The sequence below is a fragment of the Amblyraja radiata genome, chromosome 7, assembly GCF_010909765.2.
Source record: "Amblyraja radiata isolate CabotCenter1 chromosome 7, sAmbRad1.1.pri, whole genome shotgun sequence".
Taxonomy (NCBI): Eukaryota; Metazoa; Chordata; class Chondrichthyes; order Rajiformes; family Rajidae; genus Amblyraja; species Amblyraja radiata.
Genome location: NC_045962.1, coordinates 46066871 through 46089743, shown reverse-complemented (window position 1 = coordinate 46089743; position 22873 = coordinate 46066871). Strand labels below are relative to the sequence as shown.

Below are 22873 nucleotides of genomic sequence, written 5' to 3'. Positions count from 1 at the left end.
TGTAAACAAAGGGCATACTGTAGATTTAGTCTGAAAACAAAAGCTTCTGACATTTGCTAATGTTTAGAAGTGACAGAAGAGTGTGGTGTGCAGTCCTTATAATATTTGAAGCAATTTATTGTGGTCATACATAAGATGGTAATTCCATGCACTGGAGCCCTAGGAAATATATTGACCTGCTGCAAGCACATTAAAAGTGTTTGCATAAATCCAGATAAACTGAAATCATGCAGCAGTTGGTTGTAAACACGGATCATTTTCTTTTCAGACAGAATAGTAATAGAGGAAGTTGTAGAAACAGAAGACAAGCTTGCATTTGTGTAGTTAATTCAGAAATTAGGAAAACCTTAAAGTGCATCACAATCAATTAAATACTTTTGAAGTAACATTGTAGTGGTTAAAATGCAGTAGGCAAATTGCACACAAGAAGCTCCCTCAGACAGTGACCATCTCATCTGATTTATATGTGAAGAACAAATATTGACATTGTAGTGAATTTCCTTACTCTACTCCATGGAATCTTTCACATTCATTTAAGATGACAGACATGGCCTCGGTTTAATGTCTCATAAAAATGACAACTCACAACCACGCCACACTCATTCAGCACTCCACTGCAATGATAGCCTAGATTTGGTGCTCTCTGTAGTGGAGTTTGAAACTACAACTAGCAGATTCAAAGGCGAGATTTACAGCTGTGTAGGAAGGAACTACAGATGCTGGTTTACACTGTAGACACAAAATGCTAAAGTAACTCAGCGGGTCAGGCTGCATCCCTGAAGAAAATTAACAGTGACATTGGTTGAGACCAGTTTGACACCTTTGTCAAGCTGAGCAAACTGTAACCTGAGGTGATTTCTTTGCTCAGAAGGTATTCCCCAGCTCGATAGAGCGCATAAATATCATTTATTTATATATTTGCTGTCTCAAAATGCGAAAGAGAGGTTTTGAGGCCTGTTCACTGCTAAGCTGGCCAATCTTCATCAGGAATTCAAGAGGTAAAACCCCCCCCCCCCCCCCCCCCCACCCACCCCTGTGAAAAAAAAAACATGTGGTGCCAGTCAAGATTTGAGGAGTGATGTGTATGGTGGGTGAAGAATAAGAATCCAGATAATTGAACTTGGAGGTAACAAAATCACAGATGAGGAATTAATAGCAGATAAATCCAATTTTAATGGCCTGACTGTAGTCTGATAAATTTTTTCTTCCCTTTTCTCATAGGTCTTTGAAGGCAAGCTTGCTCCATTCCTCGTGAAGATCAACAAATTTGCCAGTGCCCACGTATATAGTTGTAGCCTTTGCAGCCAGAAAGGCTTCATCTGTGAGATCTGTAACAATGGGCAAATCATCTATCCTTTCGAAGGGACTACCACCAAAAGGTAGGTATGTCAGGCCTGGATGAGAGGTAATTGCAGCTTCAAAAAATTTCTTTATATTCAGATCCCTCAATTTCCACCCACTTATTTATCTGTAATGTCGCAGCTTTCCAGCCCTCTGAAATGTTTGCACCCCAATTCAAGTGTCCTGCACATTCCCATTTTCAATTAACCTGGACTGTTCCTTCAGTTGCCAAGCTTGTAAACCCTGGAATTTTCTCTGTGTCTTTTTACTCCTGTTTCTTTTCAAATGCTCCTTAATTCCTACTTTTTGGACCTAGTTTCAGGTTAATGATCCTAACCGTTTGATCAGTGTCAAATTAGGTTTGAATCTGCTCTTGTGGTGCACCTTGGAATATGTTAATGTGCTATGCAAATGCTAGTTTTATATGGAAGGATCTCCCAGGATACGGACTGTCCGTGTTAAATTACTTAGTCCTGGATATGTTATTTAATCTTCCATTTTCAGTGAAAATGTTTTATACATATAGATTCACAAAAAGGATATTTTTGCTGGAAAACACTTTAATTTGGAAAAATTTCATAAATCAAAAATGATGTGTGAAATGTATTTTGAGAGTTATAGGGCAACATATTCCGAAGGGCCATGAGTGCCATGCTATTTTTTATTGTGACTATCAAATCAAAGACACATACCCCTAAATATAAGTTGCTTTGTTGCAAATCCACTGCTCCAGTAATGACGCGATGGTGCAGGAAGGGGCGGACCGTCCCACGGAGTGACAGGCGAAAAGACAAATCCACATGGCGCTGAAGGAGAGATCGATCTGTGCACACGCGTTTTTTAAGATTTTTAAACCTTGCTAAAATTTACATTAGACCACCGATCGGAACGAAACTTGGTGCAATCGCAGCGCAGGAGAATGGTGAGTAAGCTGGCGAAAAATCGTAGCGCTATTGCGTAATGCTTTTGCGCATATAGAATGACTGCGCAACCGGAAGATAACAAGATCAGAGCTTTAGTTATGTATAGATTCTGGAGTTCTCAGACCCCACAAATGTCGTTCTTCTAAAACAGTGTCTCAGATGTGACCTGTTGACTCCCAGCCCACAGGAACCACAGAGTATCCACAATAACTGGCACTTGTCTCTCTACCAAAAAGAGCCAGGAGTTGTTTGATGAGAATATATGTGATACAGATATGCCAATAAACCTCTCCATTACTTCTTTCTCCTCGGGGGGGAAAAAGCTTCAGTTGGCCTCAGTCCAGTGCATCCATACCACTGCAACACAATGCTCGAAATCCCTTAATGCCTAAGTAAATTATCATCATTAATTATTTTGCCAAAACAGATTTCTTGTCATGTGGATCTCCAGCCTTGGGCTAATTAACAGTAATTAATGTAGGAAAATGTAAGGGATGTTGTACAAAGCATTGAATTCACAGCTGGGCCATATCTCCCATTTATAAACATACGATTGGCATCATGAGGAAATACATATTCTGACATAGTTGGCACATGAAGCTCAATACAAAATATATATGATGACATCATGACTTTAGGAATAAATCTAATTATAGACTGATGCAGATTTGCTTTTGAATATGCACTGCACCCTTCTCTATTCTCTGCATTCCCATTCTCTGCCTCATAGAAAATGGAATGTTCCAGTATAAAAATGTTAATGTTGTGTAATGCAAATGTCCATTCATTTCTATACAGAGAGAGATATGCTCAAGTACTCCTTGTTTTGTCGAAATATGATCCAAGCATTATATTTGAAAATGGCTTCAAACTATTAAGTAGCCTTCATCTGTGCCTCACATATTACACATGGGTATTGTGTCTCGACAAGCCAGTTTTCTTTTACTAATCTTTCATTGTGTGATTTAATTTGTAAGCACACTGTTCTTTATTTCTATCTGCTATACCATAATGGATTATACAGTAGCTGCATTAAACTAGAAATGTGTTTCAGTGTTGGAACAGTTGAAAAAGCTCCTCATCACTTTCCTAACATTACAAGTTAGGTCCACAGAATAATGTGTGGCATATATTTATGGTCACAGAAGATTACATGCTTTTATCATCATCATAGGTTATTTCAAAAGCACATAACTCGTATTTATAATGCACCTTTAATGCAGTAAAATAAGGAACTAATAGAGAAGAAAGTAAACACTAATGATCACTGAATGCAGATAAGATTTTAACATCTAAATACAGCTGCACTGAGTGCAGGTACCCAATAAGGTCATCCCTGGGTTACAAGCCCGAAACCACATACATAAAAACGAGCATTTGGGAGACGGACAGGAAGAATTGAGATGAATTTCCCAGCTGCTACAGGCAACTTCCACCCTGTGGCAAGGGGGCATTTCCAACTCTCCAACCTGCCTTCTCTCCAACAAACCCTCAACCTGCAACAATCAGGGGCTAGGTCAGGCAGATCAGAGCTGGGAGGGCTGAGCACACTCACACGTTCAATCACTGAGTTAGTGAGGCCGACTGGCAGCCGCTCTTCCTGGGTTGCTCTTCCTTCACAGTTGTTCTGTCATTCCCGCCCACACACTTCCAACAGTTCTGGGTAATAGAACCCTATTGTAATCTGGGAACAATTGTCTGTAGCTGAGTATCTGTTCACACATGCACGAGGAGAGAGAAGGTGAGGGACTACTTTAAAATGCCATCTTTCAGTTGGAATGTGAATGCGAGTTTCCATTGGCACGGTGGCGCATCTGGTGGAGGTGCTATCTCACAGCACCAGAGACCTGGGGTTGATCCCGACCTCAAATGCTGTCTTCGTGGAATTTACACATTCTCGCTGTGACTACATGGTGCTCCAGTTTCCTCCCACATTCAAGAGACGTGCAAGTTTGTAGGTTTATTGGCCTCCAGTTTCCCCCCAATGTGTGGTGACTGGATGCAAAAATCGGATAACATAGAACTAGCATGAATGGGTGGTTGGTCAGCATGGACTCGGTGGGCTGCAGGGCCTGTTTCTATGTTTCAGATTGGGTAAACCAGCATCTGCTGTTCCTTATGTCTGAATATTTAGTTGGTTTGGTGCACATTGTGCAGAACATTATTCTTTCCTCATGCACTACCAAATGTATTGGGAGTGGACAGGTGCTATAGACCTGCGCGGGAAGGTAGACGCTCCCGCCCCCACGAGTCTCGGGTAGATGGTGCTCGTCAGCCTGGGAAGGCAGTCCATCTAGGAGAGGGAAAACACTGATTTAAAACCGCCACTGCCTTGTGGCCAAATCCAGTCATGGAAAAGGCTCCTGGAGTAAACCTCAAGAAAATCCAGAGTCGAAGCCCCTAAGGCAGTTCGTCGTTGTCTACCACCTCGCTCTGGCAGCTCCTGCGTCGGCGCTGGTGCCAAACTGTAACGGCCCTGCTGTTCCTTTGGATCGATCAGTGACGTGGAGAGGGGGGACGTGCTGCATGGGCAACAGTCTGTCCTCCGTATGACATCGCACAGGCTTGCATCCGACCACACATCATCGTAAGTGACGCTGCTCTAGCCGAGGTTTGGAGCAAGCAGCCAACAACTAGGATGCATCACCCATGGTCAGTCATGACCGAGGGGGGCCTACGACCATATGTCACTGGGGAGGTTTTGGCTACTATGTTTGCAGATTGGCATCTCCTTCAATTTCCCTATCAATATCTGTCGATAAAATTACAAGCACAGAATATGCGATCTGTCTGCGTAGGAATCCAGAGAGTAGACCAGGGAAACCTTAGAAATATCGGCAAAGTAACTTTAAATGGGCCGACATAAAGAAAATGTCAACTAAAATCATTTAAATTTGTAAATCAACTGGCATTTTTGTTGTGCTTTTCTTCGGACCATCTTAAATCACTTTATTGCATAATTTTAAGGTGCAGTCACTTGTGATGCAGCAAACATGGTGGCCAGTTTGCACGCAGCATGTGATAAGGGGCAAGTAGACCAACATAAGTGGAGTTCAATGAGAGGAAGGTATTGACCAGATAGCACTCTTTCGCTTTTAAGGACCGTTTTAAGGAATTCAAAAAAAAGAAAGAAACTTTATCATTTATATTATAACAACTCCAAAACTGCAGACTGCCTTGGTGACTGCATTGAATTGTAAGCCTGGGTTTTGCATTATGTAATGGGGCACAAACGTGTCACCTTCTTGGTAGGGAGTGTGAGCTAAATTGAGCCACACCTAATGCATTCCAACTGTTAATGCAGGAAAACATTCTGGAGCAGTTCACAGATGAAGAATAGGAATTGAGACCAAGAATTTGTTTAAAAGCAATTTGCAGTGGATACTGGAAATCTGAAATCTGCTCCAAATCATGATGAAAGATTATCAACCTGAAACTGTTCTTTGTCTGTGGATGCAGCCTGATCTCTTGTGTATTTCCAGCGTTTTCTGTTTTGTTCCTAAGAATTTGTTTTAAGAGTTTTGATAAGATTTCTGAAGTCAACAAGGAGATAGAGCAGTAGAGGGCTTGAGGAGGCACAGAGCAGGAGCGGAAAAACAGCATTGCCTTTTTAGTGAGATATGCATTCTAAAATCACATGAGCAAAGTGCACAAAAGCAATTAGCTTTGGTTACCTTGAAAAGCTTACTCATATCTGTTGTGAATTGCTCATATTGGCACAGGGCAATCTCCACATGCCTCATCAACTGGCCCATGTCATTTAAACAACTGAAATGTTTAAGCAGTCTGGGACGTGCTTTTTTTTGTCTCTCTCTTATATTTTTGTGCCATTTCTTATTAAGGAAAGTGTGCTATTCAGGCTGTGAAGAATCCAGCAGTATCTCAAGTTAATAAAACTACAAATAAGGCCATGACAGCTGAAAATGGCTGACTGGCTGGATAAATGGTTCATCAGGAACAACCCATTTTCATTGAACTAGAGCCCAGCTGTTTAGGTGAGCCATAAGATTGTAAGTGATAGGAGTAGAATTAGGCCATTCGGCCCATCGTCTATTCCGCCATTCAAGCATGGCTGATCTATCTCTCCCTCCTAACCCCATTCTCCTGCCTTCTCCCCATAACCTCTGACACCCATTCGAATCTTATCTGTAATGTTTTCCCCCGTCCATGCAAGCCCTTTTATGTAACAACCATCTGTGTGGTATATATCATCATAGAGCAGTCATAGTCATTGTGTAGTATATTGTTATCTTTTGCAAAATTCAGATGTACTATGATACTAATTACCACTCATCTACTATGCTAACGACATTTCCAAGAAACTCTTGGAGTTATCAAACGGTTTCCATTCCCATAAAATATTGGCTCCTCCCTGTCATTTTATGGTTATGATATTGGGATAATTGCTCTGCTCTTCTAACATATTATATTGTTGAGTTTATCTCAGTTCTTAACAACAGGTTCACAATATTGTGGCAACAGTGATTGTTTTGTTGTTTGTCAATAAAGATTAATCTTAAGAGTCATCAAAATGGAAAATATATATATTTTAGTGAATGTGCCAGTGAATTAAGAAATTCTTCTTAAACAGACTCTCAATATCGAGGATGACTTGCTTCGGTCTGATTCTATGGGTCCTGAGTTGGCCACCAGGCATCTATGGGTTCTTGGCACATGTATTAGAGGTTCCCTGTGCCATCCAGACTATTTTTCCATTTTGATTTAAATCTTTTTATTTGAATTTCACAGCAATTTGCATACATACAATGATAACAGACAGTGACAGTCAAGGCATAATTGTGCAACAGTATGTAAGCGACCCTCAAAGCCCTTACCCTTACCCACCTTCAACCCACCCGAATCAGGTCGGAACCAAACGGGTACAAACAACACTCACATACATACACATCCACACAAATATGGTAAGATAAACGAAACAAAAAGTACTAAAAAATATAAATAAAAATAAAATATATAAAAAAAGGGGTCACTAATAACAGTAAATAAGTAAGTAATTAAATAAATAAGTGTGGGGAGGGGGGGGGGGGTTAAGGGGAGAGCAGCTGCAGTAGAGCAGAACAATGGTGGAGAGCACTCAGTCCTCTTCCGAGTCCGGGGACAAGTTGAGAGAATTAACAAGTTCCAAGAAAGGGTTCCATGTATCTAGGAATGTCTTGGTAGAGCCTTTGAGAGAGAACCTAAGTTTTTCAAACTTTAAATTGTAAAGCACCTCCTTAATCCAGCGGGTGTGTGCCGGGGAACAGGTGAGCCTCCAGTTAAGCAAGATCAGTCTCCGGGCTAACAAGGTTGTAAAAGCTAGAACCCGTTTCACCGCAACAGAGAGGTTGGTGTTGGGAGGGGTACCGAAAATGGCTGACAGTGGGTTTGGAGGAATAGTCTGGCCGTAGGCTCTGCTTATCAAGTCAAAAGCACTCCTCCAAAAGGCTGCTAGCTTAGGGCAAGACCAAAACATATGGCTATGGTTGGCAGGAGATTGATTACATCTGTTGCAGGTGTCCCTAACAGCGGGGTATATTCTAGATAATCTTGCATTTGTGTAGTGGACTTTGTGAAGGACTTTGCATTGGATTAGGCCATGACGGGCACATATGGAGGAAGAATGGGTCAAGTCCAAGGCAGTGTCCCATTGCTGGTCTGTTAGTTTCGTATTCAGCTCACCCTCCCATGCAGCTTTTAATGAGGTATGAGGTTTCAATATAACCGACCCTAACAAGTTATACAAAACAGAGATGCATTTCTTCCGGTTGGGATCTAGAGCTAAGATGGTATCGGTCAGGGTTTCAGGGGGGCGATTTTGGAAATGGGGGAATGTCTTCTTCACAAAATCCCTAATCTGGAAAAAACGAAAAAGGTGGGAGTTTGGGAGGCTATAGTTGGACGAGAGCTCCGTAAAAGACGAAAAGATGCCATCCTTGTATAGGTTTTTGATACTACTGATACCATTGCTATGCCAGGTTTTGAATGCGTGGTCTGTACTTGTAGGTTTAAAGATGTAGTTTTTAAGCAGTGGGGTCAAGATGGAAGGGCCTTGTAAACCGAAGTTTTTCCTGAGTTGACTCCATATCTTGAGCGAGAGGGACGCAATTGGGCCTGCACCCACAGATGTTATAGGAAGGGGGAGTTGGGAGCATAGGACAGACCGCAATGGGAGATGTGAACTCGCCTTTTCCATGTGTACCCAGGTCGGTAGGTGGTCGCAATCATCATTCATCCAATACAGGAGTTTTTGCAAGTTAGCTGCCCAATAGTATCGCCTAAAGTCAGGAAGTGCCAAACCGCCGTCACTCTCTATTTTTCCATTTTAAGTGATTATGGGCCAGGGATTCTCAGATTCAGATTCAGATTCAATTTTAATTGTCATTGTCAGTGTACAGTACAGAGACAACGAAATGCATTCTCTCAAGTCAATGGGGATATTGCATTGTTTTCAAGGAAGCTTTGAGAACATCCCTGAACCTGTTTCTGTATCCCAATAATCTTTTCCTTTGGTAGAGTTTGGAATAGAGTATCTGTTCAGTAGTCTTGTTTGAGGCATGTGAATGACCTGCCGTGTGTAATGAGGGCCTCTATCCTGAGTAAGTTGACCTGGGAGGTGATCCCCCGGTTGCTCAACACTTTAACTCCCCTTCCCATTCCAGCACTGGCCTTTCTGTCCTGGGCTTCCTCCATTGTCAGAGTGAGTGCAAATTGGAGGAACAGCACCTCATATTTTGTTTGGGCTGCTTACACCCCAGCGGTATGAACATTGACTTCTCTAACTTCAAGTAACCCTTGCTTTTCCTCTCTCTCCATCCCTCCCCCTTCCCAGTTCTTCGACCAGTCTTATTGTCGCCGATGACATTTTATCTCTGTTTGCTTTGAACAGAGATAAAAAAGTAGCTAATTCCCAGCTAATAGTCTGAAGAAGGGTCTCGACCCAAAACTCGCCTATTCCTTCTCTCTATAGATGCTGCCTCACCTGCTGAGTTTCTCCAGCATTTTTTGTCTACCCAGCTAACAATGATCTATTCTACATTTTCCTTGATCTCCATTCCCTTTGACCTATTTTCACACCTTACACTTCCATATCTATATATCTCCCTCTCCCCTGACATCAGTCTGAGGAAATGTCTCAACCCAAAACATCACCCATTCCTTCTATCTTTGGTTTAAACCAGCACCTGCAGTTCCTTCCTCCACAGGAGATATTAATATTGGTTGCTTGCCTTTTCAGTGCATTTGGAAGATTTTGCAGATATGGTTTTGTGGTATCTTTTCTGCTCATTTCTGAAGCATAATGGAGGGTAGGGATTATTTTATGCCACATTTGGGTTCTTGTCCTTCAAACACCCTTCCCTATAGTCAACCAAAAGCTGTACTGCTGCTCTAAAGGCAGTGATGAATTATATCATCGATATCTGATTTTATTGAGAGGTGGCTTCTGAGATACAAAAAAATGATCCATGTTTTCCAGGGACTGATCTTACAACAACACAAAAGGAGGCCATTTGGCCTATTGAATCCAAGTTAGTTCAAAGGAGAACAATCCCATCAGTACTCATCTTGCGTCCCCTTGCAATTTGTTCATTTGAGTCATTTCCCATTGTATTTTCACATACTTTTGAGTTTGGGATGATCTAACATCAGAACTTGGAAAAACCAGAGGTAAAATAAATGAACTCTCATTTTCACTCCCTGACATATGCCGTTTTGACCCTGCCAAGTATTTACAGCATTCTCATTTCAGATTTACAGAACCTCCAGTATTTTGCTTTTGCAAGATTGATGGTCGAATAGCAGGGTCTCAAGAAGAGTCCCAACCCAAAATTGTACCTGTCCATTCCCTCTACAGATGCTGCCTGACCTGCTGAGTTCCACCAGCACTTTGTGCTTTGCTTTTGCAAGTTTTACTTTTGTTTTGTCTGTACACTCATCTTCAATCCATTTGTTTTACGTATTCACTTACATAATGGACAAAGAGGTTGTTCAAGATTCTGACGCACAATTAAATTAGTTAATACTATTGTAGCTATTACACAAAATTAGCTAACACTATTGCATTTGTTATCGAACACTGTTACTGAGGTTACTGGAATCATTAGCGTTGTAATATATGTTATTTAAAGAAATATAACACCTACGTTATTGAGCTTCAACACTCTTTTCAGGGAACAATGCATCCAGGTGAACATTATAGCCTTCCAATTCAACACTAGTTTTCAAAAGTGATCTGAAGATATACTTGCAGCAGGAAGATTTGTGTTGATCTGGAGAAAGTGAGTGACCTAACTGGGTAGTTCTTTCACTGGTGCAATGGTGAAATGCTGTGTAATCCCGTTGGGTTAAATCTTGGTTCATATCTGATCATTATTAAAACCGCGAGGGAATGTACACAGCTGAGTGCAGTGCTGACGACGAGATGCACCTTTGGATCTTCTACTTCCAGGTGAGACTTTGCACCAAGATCAAGTCGGCTCGAAAAGTGATAATTGCTAGTTTCTAAGCTTCCCCCCAGTCTAGTTTCAGTAAAAACACTGAATCAAGCACTTGAAACAACTACATTTTATTTTACCAAAAGCTCGTCACAGATCACATACTGTACCTATCCCACCGTCTGCCTGTTCAAGCCCTCTAGGTCTCGCTCAGACAGAGGCACTCCAGAAGTTCACGCAGTCCCGAGCGCTCTTCCAGAAGATCGACCCTGAACCTCGTGATCGCGGACCTCGAGGGGCCGAACCACATGGGGGTGGTCTCTTAATAACCCAATTACAGATATCGATTAACTCCATACATAACATGCATTTCCCTAACCCAATGATGTAACAGTTCAATACATTGTATTCACAACGGGCTTCGAGATGGAGTCAACTTGGAAACATTTACCCTGATTTACAGAAAACCCAGACAAGGCTCAACACCTCATCCAATCAACACTTGGCAAAGTCAGACTCTGCAACATTATTTACAACTATTTACAAGGTGTATGTCTGGTTTGCAGCCATCCAATCCATTCTATGCATTTTGCACCAGATTGACAGGGTTTGCAGATACAATACAATACAATACTGTTTATTGTCATTTGAACCTCAAATGAAGTTAAAACGAAATTTGGTTTCTGCAGTCATACAACAAGAAAAAAAACCAAGACACACATTTAACACAATTTATACAAACATCCATCACAGTGAATCTGCTCCTCACTGTGATGGAAGGCAAAGTCATTGTCTCTCCACTGTTTTCCATTCTTCTCCCGATGTTAAAGCCTCCGACGGGCGATGGCAAGTCCCGCGGCCATTAATGCCGCGCAGGGCGATGTAAGGCCCCGTTTCGGGTCTTGATGTTGGAGCTCCCGGCGGGCGATGGCAAGTCCCGCGGCCATTGAAGCCGGGCCGGGCGATGTAAGGCCCCTCTCCGAGTTGTTTTCAACCCCACAATTCGGGCGGGAGAAGTTGAGAAGTTGCCGTTGCGGGAGCTCCGAAAAGCGCGCCACCACAGCTCTCCACGTTCCGAAGCCAGCCAGCTCCACGATGGTAAGTCCGCAGGCTCCGTGACTGGAGCCCCCAGGCCGTTCCGGTTGGAGGCCGCTCCACGGTGCTAGACCCCAACGACAACGGAGACCCGATAGGGAAAAGGTTGGGTCCACCGTACAGGGAAGATATTTAAAAGTTCCCCCCGCCCCACACATATACACAGCTAAAAACAATATATAACTACAACCAAACTATACACTCAACAGGACAAATTAAAAAAAAAAGACAGACGGACTGCAGAGGCCGCTGCTGCGAGGCGCTGCCATCTTGGATATAGAAGATCTCGAGATCTTCCCATTCTTTGCTTGCAAATTGTACCTAAGCTCCAGACACTCTGGCACCTCTTTGCAGCTTGCCCCAGCTCTGCAGAGAGTAATTCCAATTTGACCAAATCTCCCAGCAACCCTGAAACTTAACCCCATTTTGAAGTCCTTGCTGCTCCAATTTAGCCAGGATTAACAAAAGCAGGAAAAAATATATAAGTGTTGGAAATTTGGGGAGAAGAGAGTTAACATTGCAGGTTGATAGCCCTTCATCTGAGGTGGAAACATTAAAAAAAACTAAGCATGCTTTTTAAGTTGTAGAGATATGAAAGGTGTTTATGTAAATATAAGACATTTCAGCAATGATTATACTTTTCATTAGAACATCGATAGGCATGAAAGGCACTGTGTAAATATCAGATCCTTTTAAAACATTTTTCTTTCTCCATAGGTGTGAAATTTGTGGAGCGGTTTTCCATATTGAATGCAAGTCGAGAAATATTCCTTGTCCCCGCTGTGTGCACAGGGAATTGCAGAAGAAGCCTCGATCTTTGTGGAGCAAACTGGACTTTGATGACAATTTTGAGTTTTGCAGTGCATTTGAATTCCCTTATCCAACTAGCTGATGTCCAGGTCAGATGTAGGTTAGAGAAGAATTCTTGGACCAATCTTTCATCACTTGAGAAATAGAATAGGCTGTATTTTGACCCCATGTACAGTAACAGAATAAGTAGAGAGGATATTTTGTTTGTGAACATAACAAGACAAGGAATGGGAGTTAAAGAAGTCCAAGAGGCCTCCTTCTCCACATTAAAGCGCGCATTGTAGATTGTATTTCAGATGTAACCATTGAAGGTATGTTGCTTTGTTTTTATGAGCCATGCAAAATACATCTTTTCTGTAAAGACGAGTGAAGTGTTGAGTAAATAACCATAGATCTGTTTCCAGTGAGAGTACAGAAATTTCCTTGGGGCAAATTTGCAATTTTATTCTGCACTGATGTACTGGAGTCACTTTGCTGTGGTCGGGCTTTTGGGTTTGAATTTGGTACATTCCTATGCTGCAGCAGACACTGAGTTGCAACACACTTTGTAACCCAACTTGACCTGTGCACATCAGCCATGTGCACTGGTTGGCAAAGATGGACAACATGGCCATTTCCCAGTGCAATTCCTCTTCATTTTTGCACGTCCCACTCTTACCCCCAGAACAACATGTACATAGCACCAATGTTATAGGTTTGTCTTGCTATTTTAACAGCTGCCTTCCAACAATTATTTATTATTGGCTACCAGATGAGTATTACTGGAGGAAATATATATTAGTTGGAACATTACATTTCCCTAGTGCTCTTAAAACAGATTTGATGCTCCATTGGCTCAACAGCTGCTTCAAAATGTTATAACTCTTTTATTCCACGATATAAATTTTGTTGTCGTTCCCACCCTCCTTCTACCCATTGGAGGAAGCGCTGGAGATATTCTGGGGAGAATGGGGGAGGAACAATACATTTAACATGGGGACTCTTTGGGCCAGCTTGAATGTGACACAAGCTTTCGTAAATAGACTCAAGTGCCAGGCACGTTCCTTTATCTACCCAACAGTCATGTGATTATAAAACAAATTCAAGAGGTAAATTCCTGGCTTCTCGCAGAGATCACAAAGATTAATGCAACTCGTGCTTACTGCCAACATAGCATTTTTAGGGGTTATGCTTTCCCTTTTTGTTTTCCTTTGCACTTTCCAGTGGTAATACTTCGTGTGGGCTTTAATGCTGCAATGTTGTTCCATTACACGTAAAAGGCTCATGCATATTGTTCGTCCCTAAGTTGTACCATAGTCTGACCCTTTCAACATCTTAAGGAAAGCTTGTTTAAAAAACATCAACTGTGATTAAATGGGAAGGAGAGAGAGCTGAATCAGTAAGCAATGGGGAAGAAGTAAGCTCTGAGACCAAATACCTGACCAGGGAAAAACAGATTAAAAAAATAAAAACAGAAAGTGCCAGAATACTCAGCATTTTCAGTGGAAAAAGTAATCTATCTCAAGAGTATACACTTGTTTCTCTCTCCACAGATGTTGCCTGATTTGCTAAATACTTCCATTATTTTAGATTTCCAGCAACTATGATGTTTTGGGTTTATACATAGGAACCGGAGTAAACTTAAAGCAAAATGTTTTTAAAAGTTGAAGTTGTGCATATTTATATACATAACTAGTTATTAACATGTGCAGAACATGGATACAGTTTAGGATTCCCCAAAAAAGTGTGCAGAGTGGATTGCACTGAGTGCACGGTAAGTGGGTAACACTAGGACCATGAAATATAACATTCAGGGGGAAAAAACTCTTTAGAATTACAATATGGGAAAAAATGAATGGTTGAGGATTGTAGGAGACACTTTGGGGAGCAGTGAGATTTCAGGAATACTTTCATATTAAGTCAAGAATGTTTAATGGGAGTGAATGAACAGGAAAGGCACTTTTTTCGTACCCACTTTCTGGAATTGCAGTTTTGAAAGTTGAGGCTCATTTATGAGGCTCTTCAGCATCCAGCTTTTTCTCAGCCCCCGCCACTCACGAGTTCCATTGCCACATAAAGCACATTTTGTCTGTCAGTCCCACTTTATTTTGTTAAGGTTCGTATGAAGGAAAAGGTTTTAAGAAGAGAAAATTGATACTTTGTGAAAAGAATGTTAGTTGTATTTTGGTATACATGAGAAAAATGGGTGTTTTTTTGTTTACTTGTAAAATAATTACTTTTAAACCGTGCACCATGTGCAACATTCCTGCTGCGGGTGCAGTCCCATGGGGTGTGATCCTGAGTATACAATCCATATCTAGTTTCCTCTTGAGTAAGGTTTCCAGTTCTGTAACGCATTACAGTTTTAATCCATATTGCTGTGCAAACCTCCAATTATCCTGAGCATGACAACACTCAGAGTAGTGCGAGTCTATGTGTAAATATGGTGTAATGTATTGGGATGAGTGCTGTTTCTCAATAGTGAAAAACAGAAGTGATTATTAGTGAAGGTTGGTAGAGGGAAGTAAACAAATGCAGTTAATTTTTTTGAAACCATTTATATACATAATGATGCAAGGTTACTTATGAAGCCCTGGGGAATTATTGCACCTCATTAACTTGTCTGCTGTTATCTGCCTCAGACTCTGGACACCGGCTCCTTCAGTCATTTACAAAAACAAAGCTTCTGATAACATTACTTGTAATCTCTCCTCTCCAACTGTGACAAGATTTAACTTCTTCGCAACACGTCTGCACCAAGATGTTTTTCAAAGATGTGTGGAAGTTGTTATTCTTCAAATATCAGTTGCAATTGTAAAGCTTTCAACTTGAAGTTTGTTGCTTTTATAATATAATATATTTATGTATATAAATAAATTGTAAGAAATTATCCTGAGATTCATTTTTGTACAGTTGGAGCCTATAAAGTCACCTAGAAAAATAATAAAGGTATGATATTCTAATGTGCCATTGTCTCATATGCTTGTATTGTGCTTTAAAGATGTATGTACTACCACTCATTGAACCAACAGAATCTGATATTAGTTACCGTGAGGTTGCAGGTATAATGATTGGACTTAGTTCCCCTGAAGAAAAAACCTTCTTTATCAAACATACAATCTGATGACATGAAGGTTTGTAATCAGAGTATATGTTTTTTCAGATGGTTGTTAAAAGACCCAAGATGAGACAACAGTACAATGAATCGCTGAGTCAGTCTTTTATCAAGAGATGCTGCCTAGATGTGAGACATTGTTCACATTGGTTCACATTGTCCCGGGTCCTGTTGTGGATGTAGAACAGAATACTGTGTTGTGGAGAAAGGACCGCTGTGGAAGGTAGTCAATTTCACAGAATCGTGATGGTTAAATGGAAATCAAAAGATTGTAGACGCCAAATCAAAAGATTGCAGACTGGAAATCTGAAGTAAAAACACAAAAGGCTGGAAAAGCTCAACAGGTCAGGCAGCATCTGCACAGTGAAACAAGGTCAATGTTTCAAGTCTGAGACTTTTTTTAAAATCAGAACGTGTGGTTAGATACAGGAGAACGTTCAGCCTGTTGAATCGGTACTGACTATAGAAAAGCAATCCAACTAATCCCACTCCTCCACCTGCCACTCATAGCCTTGTAATTAAATATTAGCCCATAACCCTAGAATAAATGCCATCCTTTCAAATACTAATCCAGAGCTCCGTTTTGAATCTACCACCACTTCTTAGCCCAGGCAGTGCTTTTCAGAGTTCAACCACTAACTGTGTGTGTGTTTCTTTAAAAAAAACGTTTTTCCTCATGTTAACACAGTAACTCCGCTGGCAGAGCCCCGGCCTTATGCTCCAGTGACCTGAGTTCAATCCTGACCTCTGGTGCTGTTTGAGCAGGGGGTGGGTAAGTATCAAATGCGATGAGTTTAAATAGGTTATTGATGGTCAGCATGAATTTGGCGGGCCGAAGGACCTGCTTCCCTGCTGTATGAGGCTATGAATTCTATCCCATTATTTTTGCCAATATCTTATGCCTAGTTTTTCTGCCTATAGGAACAGTCTCTGTAAATTATTCGATTTTCAAAAATACTTTTATCAAATCCCCCTTGCATTCCTTTCTCCTCCAAGGACTCATCCCTGGCATAATTTTAGTGGATCTCTTCTACCCACTTTTTAAAGCCTTAACAAATTTTCGAATGTTTGGCGCATGGAACTGGGCACAATTATTAAACTTGTGTTTCATCATAACTCCCTCACTCTTTAACTCTGGCTCTATCTGGCGGATGGGAGGGATGAGTGCGGCCCGCTTGTATTCTACAGTGAACAAGTCTACAATGACCTGGAGCTAGGCCCGTGAATGTGTGGCTTGACTACAAACTGCAGCTCTGCAGAAGTTAAAATGACTTCTGTTCCAGAATGAGATAGCATAGTTGAACAATTCCTGTAAACCAGCTCCACTCTAGCAGGAACCTTGTTGGAACTGAGGATTGCCTTTCAAAAGGCACAATGGACATGATCTTCAATCAGATGTGGGGAGCAACATCGACCATTATACAAGGCTATTTTTTTTCAGTATTAAAAAAAACCTATGACTCTCAACTGAGTGTTACTATGGAAAACCCTTTGCAAATTTCGCTGCCCTCAGAAATGTTGTCACTATTCTACGACTGCTTCATAATTGGGTGAAATCTGTGTATCAAACCACCTGGTCCATGATAGAACAAGTGTAGATTAAGGTCAGGCCACCACTCCAACCCTGTTCTCAACTGAATATTTCTTTAGTACTGGACTGGAGTGCTGGTCTGCACAAGTCTCAAGTTGTGCAATTATGAATCCACAACCTATAAGGCAATAGTGCTACAAATTAAACCATGGCTGACAACTTCAAGCAATCTGCAGTGCCTCAATTCCATGGGAATGTTTTTATTCTATTAGGATTGATTGATTCATTAGGAGTAGCATTTTCATCTTTGGAAGCTAAGTGTTTTGGTCAGATTTTACTCGTTCCCATACCCTGACTCCCCTCCCCCTTGCCTCCAATTCTTCTCCCATGAGTACTGGCAAATTAGAGCTTTCAGCATACTGCCAACCTTCAGATGATGGCAGAGGAGAGTGTGTCAATTCTCCCCGTTTAACTCGTGAGAATTTATGTAAGCAGTAATCAATTTGTTGTTGCCTCCGTCCAGCTCATTTGCTGGAATGATTTTATTGAGGATCTCGCAAATTAAACATGAGCGGCCTTTGTGCCTTGTTGTCACTTCCAATTAGTGCATTGTTGAGCCACACAATAGCATCACTGTAACAAGCTCAGTGGGGGCTTTCTGTTCTTCCCTTGTGGACTGTGGGCAGTCAAGATTCATTTGGGTGGAGAGGAGGCACAGTGGTGGAGTGGGGGGGGTTATCGGAGAAGTAGTCGGAAGAATACCTTAACATGGACCGAATATGCCGTCAAGAAATAAAAGCGTCTCTGTTGCAGTGTAAGGCCCCAGTCTCGTGAAAATGTGAAGTGGAAGCCTCCCATTCAAGCCCTTTCTCCACACACAAAGAGATTTGAGGAGGGCTTGGCTGTAATTAGTGGAATCAGCTGTGGAAAGAACACTGCCTGGCTCGCTCTAGTGGAACTTTTTTTTTTAAAAGGCCAGTCCTCACCATTATTTTAAAGTTTCTTAAAAAAAAGTCAGATTACCTTTCAATTTTTAAGAAAGAACTCCAGATGCTGGAAAAATCAAAGGTAGACAAAAATGCTGGAGAAACTCAGCGGGTGAGGCAGCATCTATGGAGCTAAGGAACAGGTGACGTTTCGAGTTGAGACCCTTCTTCAGACTGATGTGGGGGTGGGGGGGGGGGATAGAAGAAAGGGAGAGGCGGAGACAGTACGCTGTGGGAGAGCTGGGAAGGAGGGATTTAATATCTTTTTAATCACTTTTTAATATCTGTTCTATTTTATTTTATTAGAAGAAAAAGTGTTTTTGCTTTACTAGCCTATTAGTACAAGAAATTTTCAAATGTTTTACAAGTAAACTTGTCCAGCAACAGTGTGCCTGAGGAGAGACATTTTGGGGGGATGAGAGATATGGGAAGTGTTTGGGCAAATTGTTTTGCAAGCTGTCAACACAGATTAGCCAAGTAGCCTCAATCAGTGTTGTAAATGAGATAAAAGAGACAAAATACAACTAAAAACACAAGACCTTTCAATCATCAGTAGCCAGGCATTGCAATTAAGGTCACTGGATATCCAGTGACTCGTTAAGTGTCAGAGTGCTTTATTGAACAGAATTCTATGAATTATCTGGAATGATGTACATAATCTCAAAAGCCCCTTCCTCAAAACTTAGATTTACCAAGATGGAAAGATTCCCTGAAGCAAATTAAAGAGAGATGTCGATATGTTTTTGGATGTTGAGGGATGTGGGGTTAATGCCGGAAAGTGGAGCTGAGGTGAAAGGTCAGCCGTGGTTTAACAGAATAATGAAGCAGGAATGAAAGCAAATAAACTACTTCTGCTTCCATCTCTAATGTTCTTAAGTCAAAGCCATTACATAAAATGAAATTCTTACCAACAGACTTCCTCATAAATGTTGAATGTCACAAACCACCACCCTCCTCCCCTTTTCCTTCTTTCTTTCCCACCCCCCATCAGTCGGAAGAAGGGTTTCGGCCCGAAACGTCGCCTATTTCCTTCGCTCCATAGATGCTGCTGCACCCGCTGAGTTTCCCCAGCAATTTTGTGTACACTCAACTTTACTAGTTCACTGAGGTGCTTGAATTGACTGATCCAGTAGCTCATCAGTGGTTAATATTTCTCATTTAAAATCCTTGCTCTTTGTGTTCTGATCCTTCCACGGCTTCATCTCTACCTATCTCAATCCTCTGTGTTTTTACACACTTGTAAAACTTCATTTTTTCATTCCATAATTTGTTGCTGTTCATCCCCGTTAACTCACACCTACACTCAGAGTAATTTGTAGAAACCAGTCAACCTACCATCTTTGGGAGGTGAGTGGAAACTGGCACAATCTGGAGAAACCCCAGGGAGAACATGCAAACTCCACATAGGCAACACCAGAGCTTAGGACTGAAACCAGGTGGATGGAGCTGGGCACCAACAGCACAAACTAATGCATCACCGTGCTGCCAAGATTATATTTAGTCAGGAACATAACTTGTAATTGGATCATAAACAGTGATATTCCCTCCCTCACATGTTTCACCTTACCACATTTCTGTAAGAAATTAAATGCATATGCTCTACAATATCAGATTTTTATAAATGATTGCAAGGGGAGGAAGTACAGGAGGAAGGAAATCTTGCTTCAACTGCATAGTGTTTTAGTAAGGATGTACCAGGAGCACCGCGTATGATTATCGTCTCTTTATTTTCAGGAATGACACAGTTGCCTTTTGGGAATAGGTTTATTGGGTCTTAGAGTACGAAATAAAGATTTTAGCAGAAAGAGAGGTAATCAGATTGAAACATAAGATTCTAAACAGGCTTAATAAAGCAGAGACGAAGAGAATGCTTCCCCTGGTGCAGAAATCTGGGCTTGGTGGTGGTAAATGGTCTTGAGGTAAGGAGTGTCCTGAGTTAACTTTCCTCAGTTAGAGTGACGTGAAGGTATTTCCTGTCCCGAAGCCATATGGTCCCTTGACCATATATAATCTGTTATCGGGATGCTGATTCAGGCTTCATAATCATAATCATCATACTTTATTAGCCAAGTATGTTTTGCAACATATGAGGAATTTGATTTGCCATACAATCATACCAATAAAAAGCAACAGAACACACAAAATACATTTTAACACAAACATCCACCACAGTGACTCCTCCACATTCCTCACTGTGATGGAAGGCGAAAAAAAAGTCAATCTCTCCCTTTGGATGCTGATGCACTATCAAACAGTACACTGGACCGAATTTAGAAAGAGAAGAGATAAATATTGGTAGCGAGGAGGAGCAGCATAGTTCTTAAATACTGCAGGTGCTAAAGTGAAGAGACAGGCCAGGCATGGTCTTAAGGTACCTAGACGACTATGAATGCTCAGTCATTGATTGTATTCAGTGGATAGGTTTTTGGCCTATAGGAGAATTAAGGGATATTAGTACATGAGTTCTTGTGTATGCTCCAGCTGAGTACTGCGCACCCGTATGGAGTAGAAGCAGATATACTAGCCTGGTAGACACGAGCCTGAACAGCACCTTGTGAACCATCACTGGGTGCCTTCAACCTACTCCAGTCGAGCAGCTCCCTATACTTGCAGGCATTCCGCCTGCAGGGATCCAAAGGCAAGCAGCAACTCTGGCACTATCTTGTCGTGCCATGGACCCAGATCACCACCTCCATCAGGCTATCAGCAGAGAGCAGAGGCCACCCCGACAGAAGTCCCGTCACCCCTTTGCTCCACATGGAAAATAACTCCTAGCATCCATCCAGCCAACTGAGACAAAAGCACACTGGATAGCCACCAAGTGGTCACAGGAGTGGAAGGCAAACTCATCTCCATGACACAGCTACATCTCTTCACCAGATAAAAGCTGTCCAGGGTCTGACCTCCCCCTGGAGCATGGGTGAAGCTCAACAGATTTCGTACTGAAGTCGGGCGTTTCAATGCCAGCATGTGGAGAATGAAATTTCGTTCAGACTGAAAGGTCCAAATGAGAATAAAGGATACTTGATACTTGACTTGATAGGGGCTCCGCGGAGCAGAGCTGTTCAAATACGGAGCAGAACAACAGACAGCCAACCATGTCATCTTTGAGTGCCTGCTCTACCACCCACCACATGGAGCCCAGGGCCTGGCAGACATTGACGCAGAGACAACAACCTGTCTGCTCAACACCCGGCTTGAGATCTAACTATTCCTTTGGTTTATTTATGTTTCATTCGCATGAAGAAGAAGACGAAGTACATGAGTACATGAGCACAAGTGTTGAGACATCGTTGTGAAAATAAAAAATACTGCAGTTGCAGGAAATCTGAAATAAAAACAAAAAATACTAGAAATATTCAGCAGCTCCATGGAAATTCTGACAAAGCATCTCAGATCATTAAACTCACGGTTTAGTCCATTAGCAGAGTAGCCAGAGTTCATAGCGTAGCCAAACTTTGTAAACCGGTGGTACTTGGACCCACAAACATTTTACAGATGAGAGATTGCAGCCATTAGACCCTGGCTACCACCTCTACCAACACCTAACTAATAAAGTCTACAAAGAAGTCAAACTCTTAATCTTACTTAATTCCCAATTACCATTTTCCCCTTGGGAATTTGCTTGGGGCATTATCCAGGAAGCAATTTTGTTTTAGACAAGGATGCAAAGCAGTTGGCTGCGGATCAAAGACTGTGCAAGCACAGGTTGTACGAGTGACAAATATGTGGCAAATTTATATGTTTACAGCAGTGATTGATTACCAAAGATGCAATAACAGCGATGTTATTACTTAACTACACACTATTTGAACATTGATCAATGTTCCTTCTCAATAATCTCAAACTGAGTCCAATGCTTCCCTACAGTGAAATTTAGAATCCACGAAACCAAAGGTGGAGTCACAAATAACTGTCTTTGCAAAACACAGGAAATTAATGAAGTGAAAATCCTTTTTTCTGTGTTTATGTTTATGGCAATTTATTTTTCATTTTCATTTACCAAACAAACAAACTACCTTGCTGTGCAGGAAGGAACTGTAGATGCTGGTTTAAAGTGTGACAGACAGCATCTCTGGAGGGAAGGATTGGGTGAAGTTTTGGGTCAGGAAAGGTCTCGACCTGAAATGTCACCCATTCCGTCTGAAGAAGGGTCTCAACCCGAAACATCACCTATTCCTTCTCTTCAGAGATGCTGCCTGTCCCACTGAGTTACACCAGCATTTTGAAACTACCTTGCTTCTCTTCTCAGACAATCCTTTAAGGCCATACTGTAGATGAATTGCTTCGACTCTGCTTATGAAGTTAATAATAATAATAATAATATATCTTTTATTGTCATTGCACGTCAGTGCAACGAGATTTAGTGTGCAGCTCCACTGATGTACAAGAAAGGTAAATAAATACAATACATAAATAAGCAAGCTGAATTGATTGACGTGACCATCTGAGGGAGACTGTCCAAAGGGAGTGGGTGGGGGGGCACTCATTAGGGCCGGTTGGGACCTGCAGACCTGCAGACACTGCTACAGGAGGGACAGGAGGTGCTTGACAGGGCATGTAGATTGGTGGACAGGACTATTCAGAGGAGTTCTCCATGGGATGTTACAAGGGTATTGCTATTCTTAATGCAGTAACGCTCCGATAATTGGCATCCTCAG

The 22873-nt window shown here is 41.6% G+C and overlaps 1 protein-coding gene across 3 annotated transcripts in view; it reads left to right on the top strand.

Annotated features, from left to right (window-relative positions):
* The window catches only part of plekhm3 (pleckstrin homology domain containing M3), a 128975-nt gene extending 113425 nt beyond the window's left edge, over positions 1-15550 (top strand). For 2 of the 3 annotated variants that reach the window (XM_033024366.1, XM_033024367.1), the window contains 2 exons: positions 1222-1379; positions 12509-15550. In XM_033024366.1, the coding sequence (XP_032880257.1) occupies positions 1222-1379; positions 12509-12683 (333 nt within the window). In that variant the 3' untranslated portion in view covers positions 12684-15550. Of the gene's footprint in view, positions 1-1221; positions 1380-9738; positions 10845-12508 lie in introns of those variants that run through there. The other variant, XM_033024368.1, reaches the window with a different exon arrangement.
* Positions 15551-22873: the final 7323 nt, after the last annotated feature.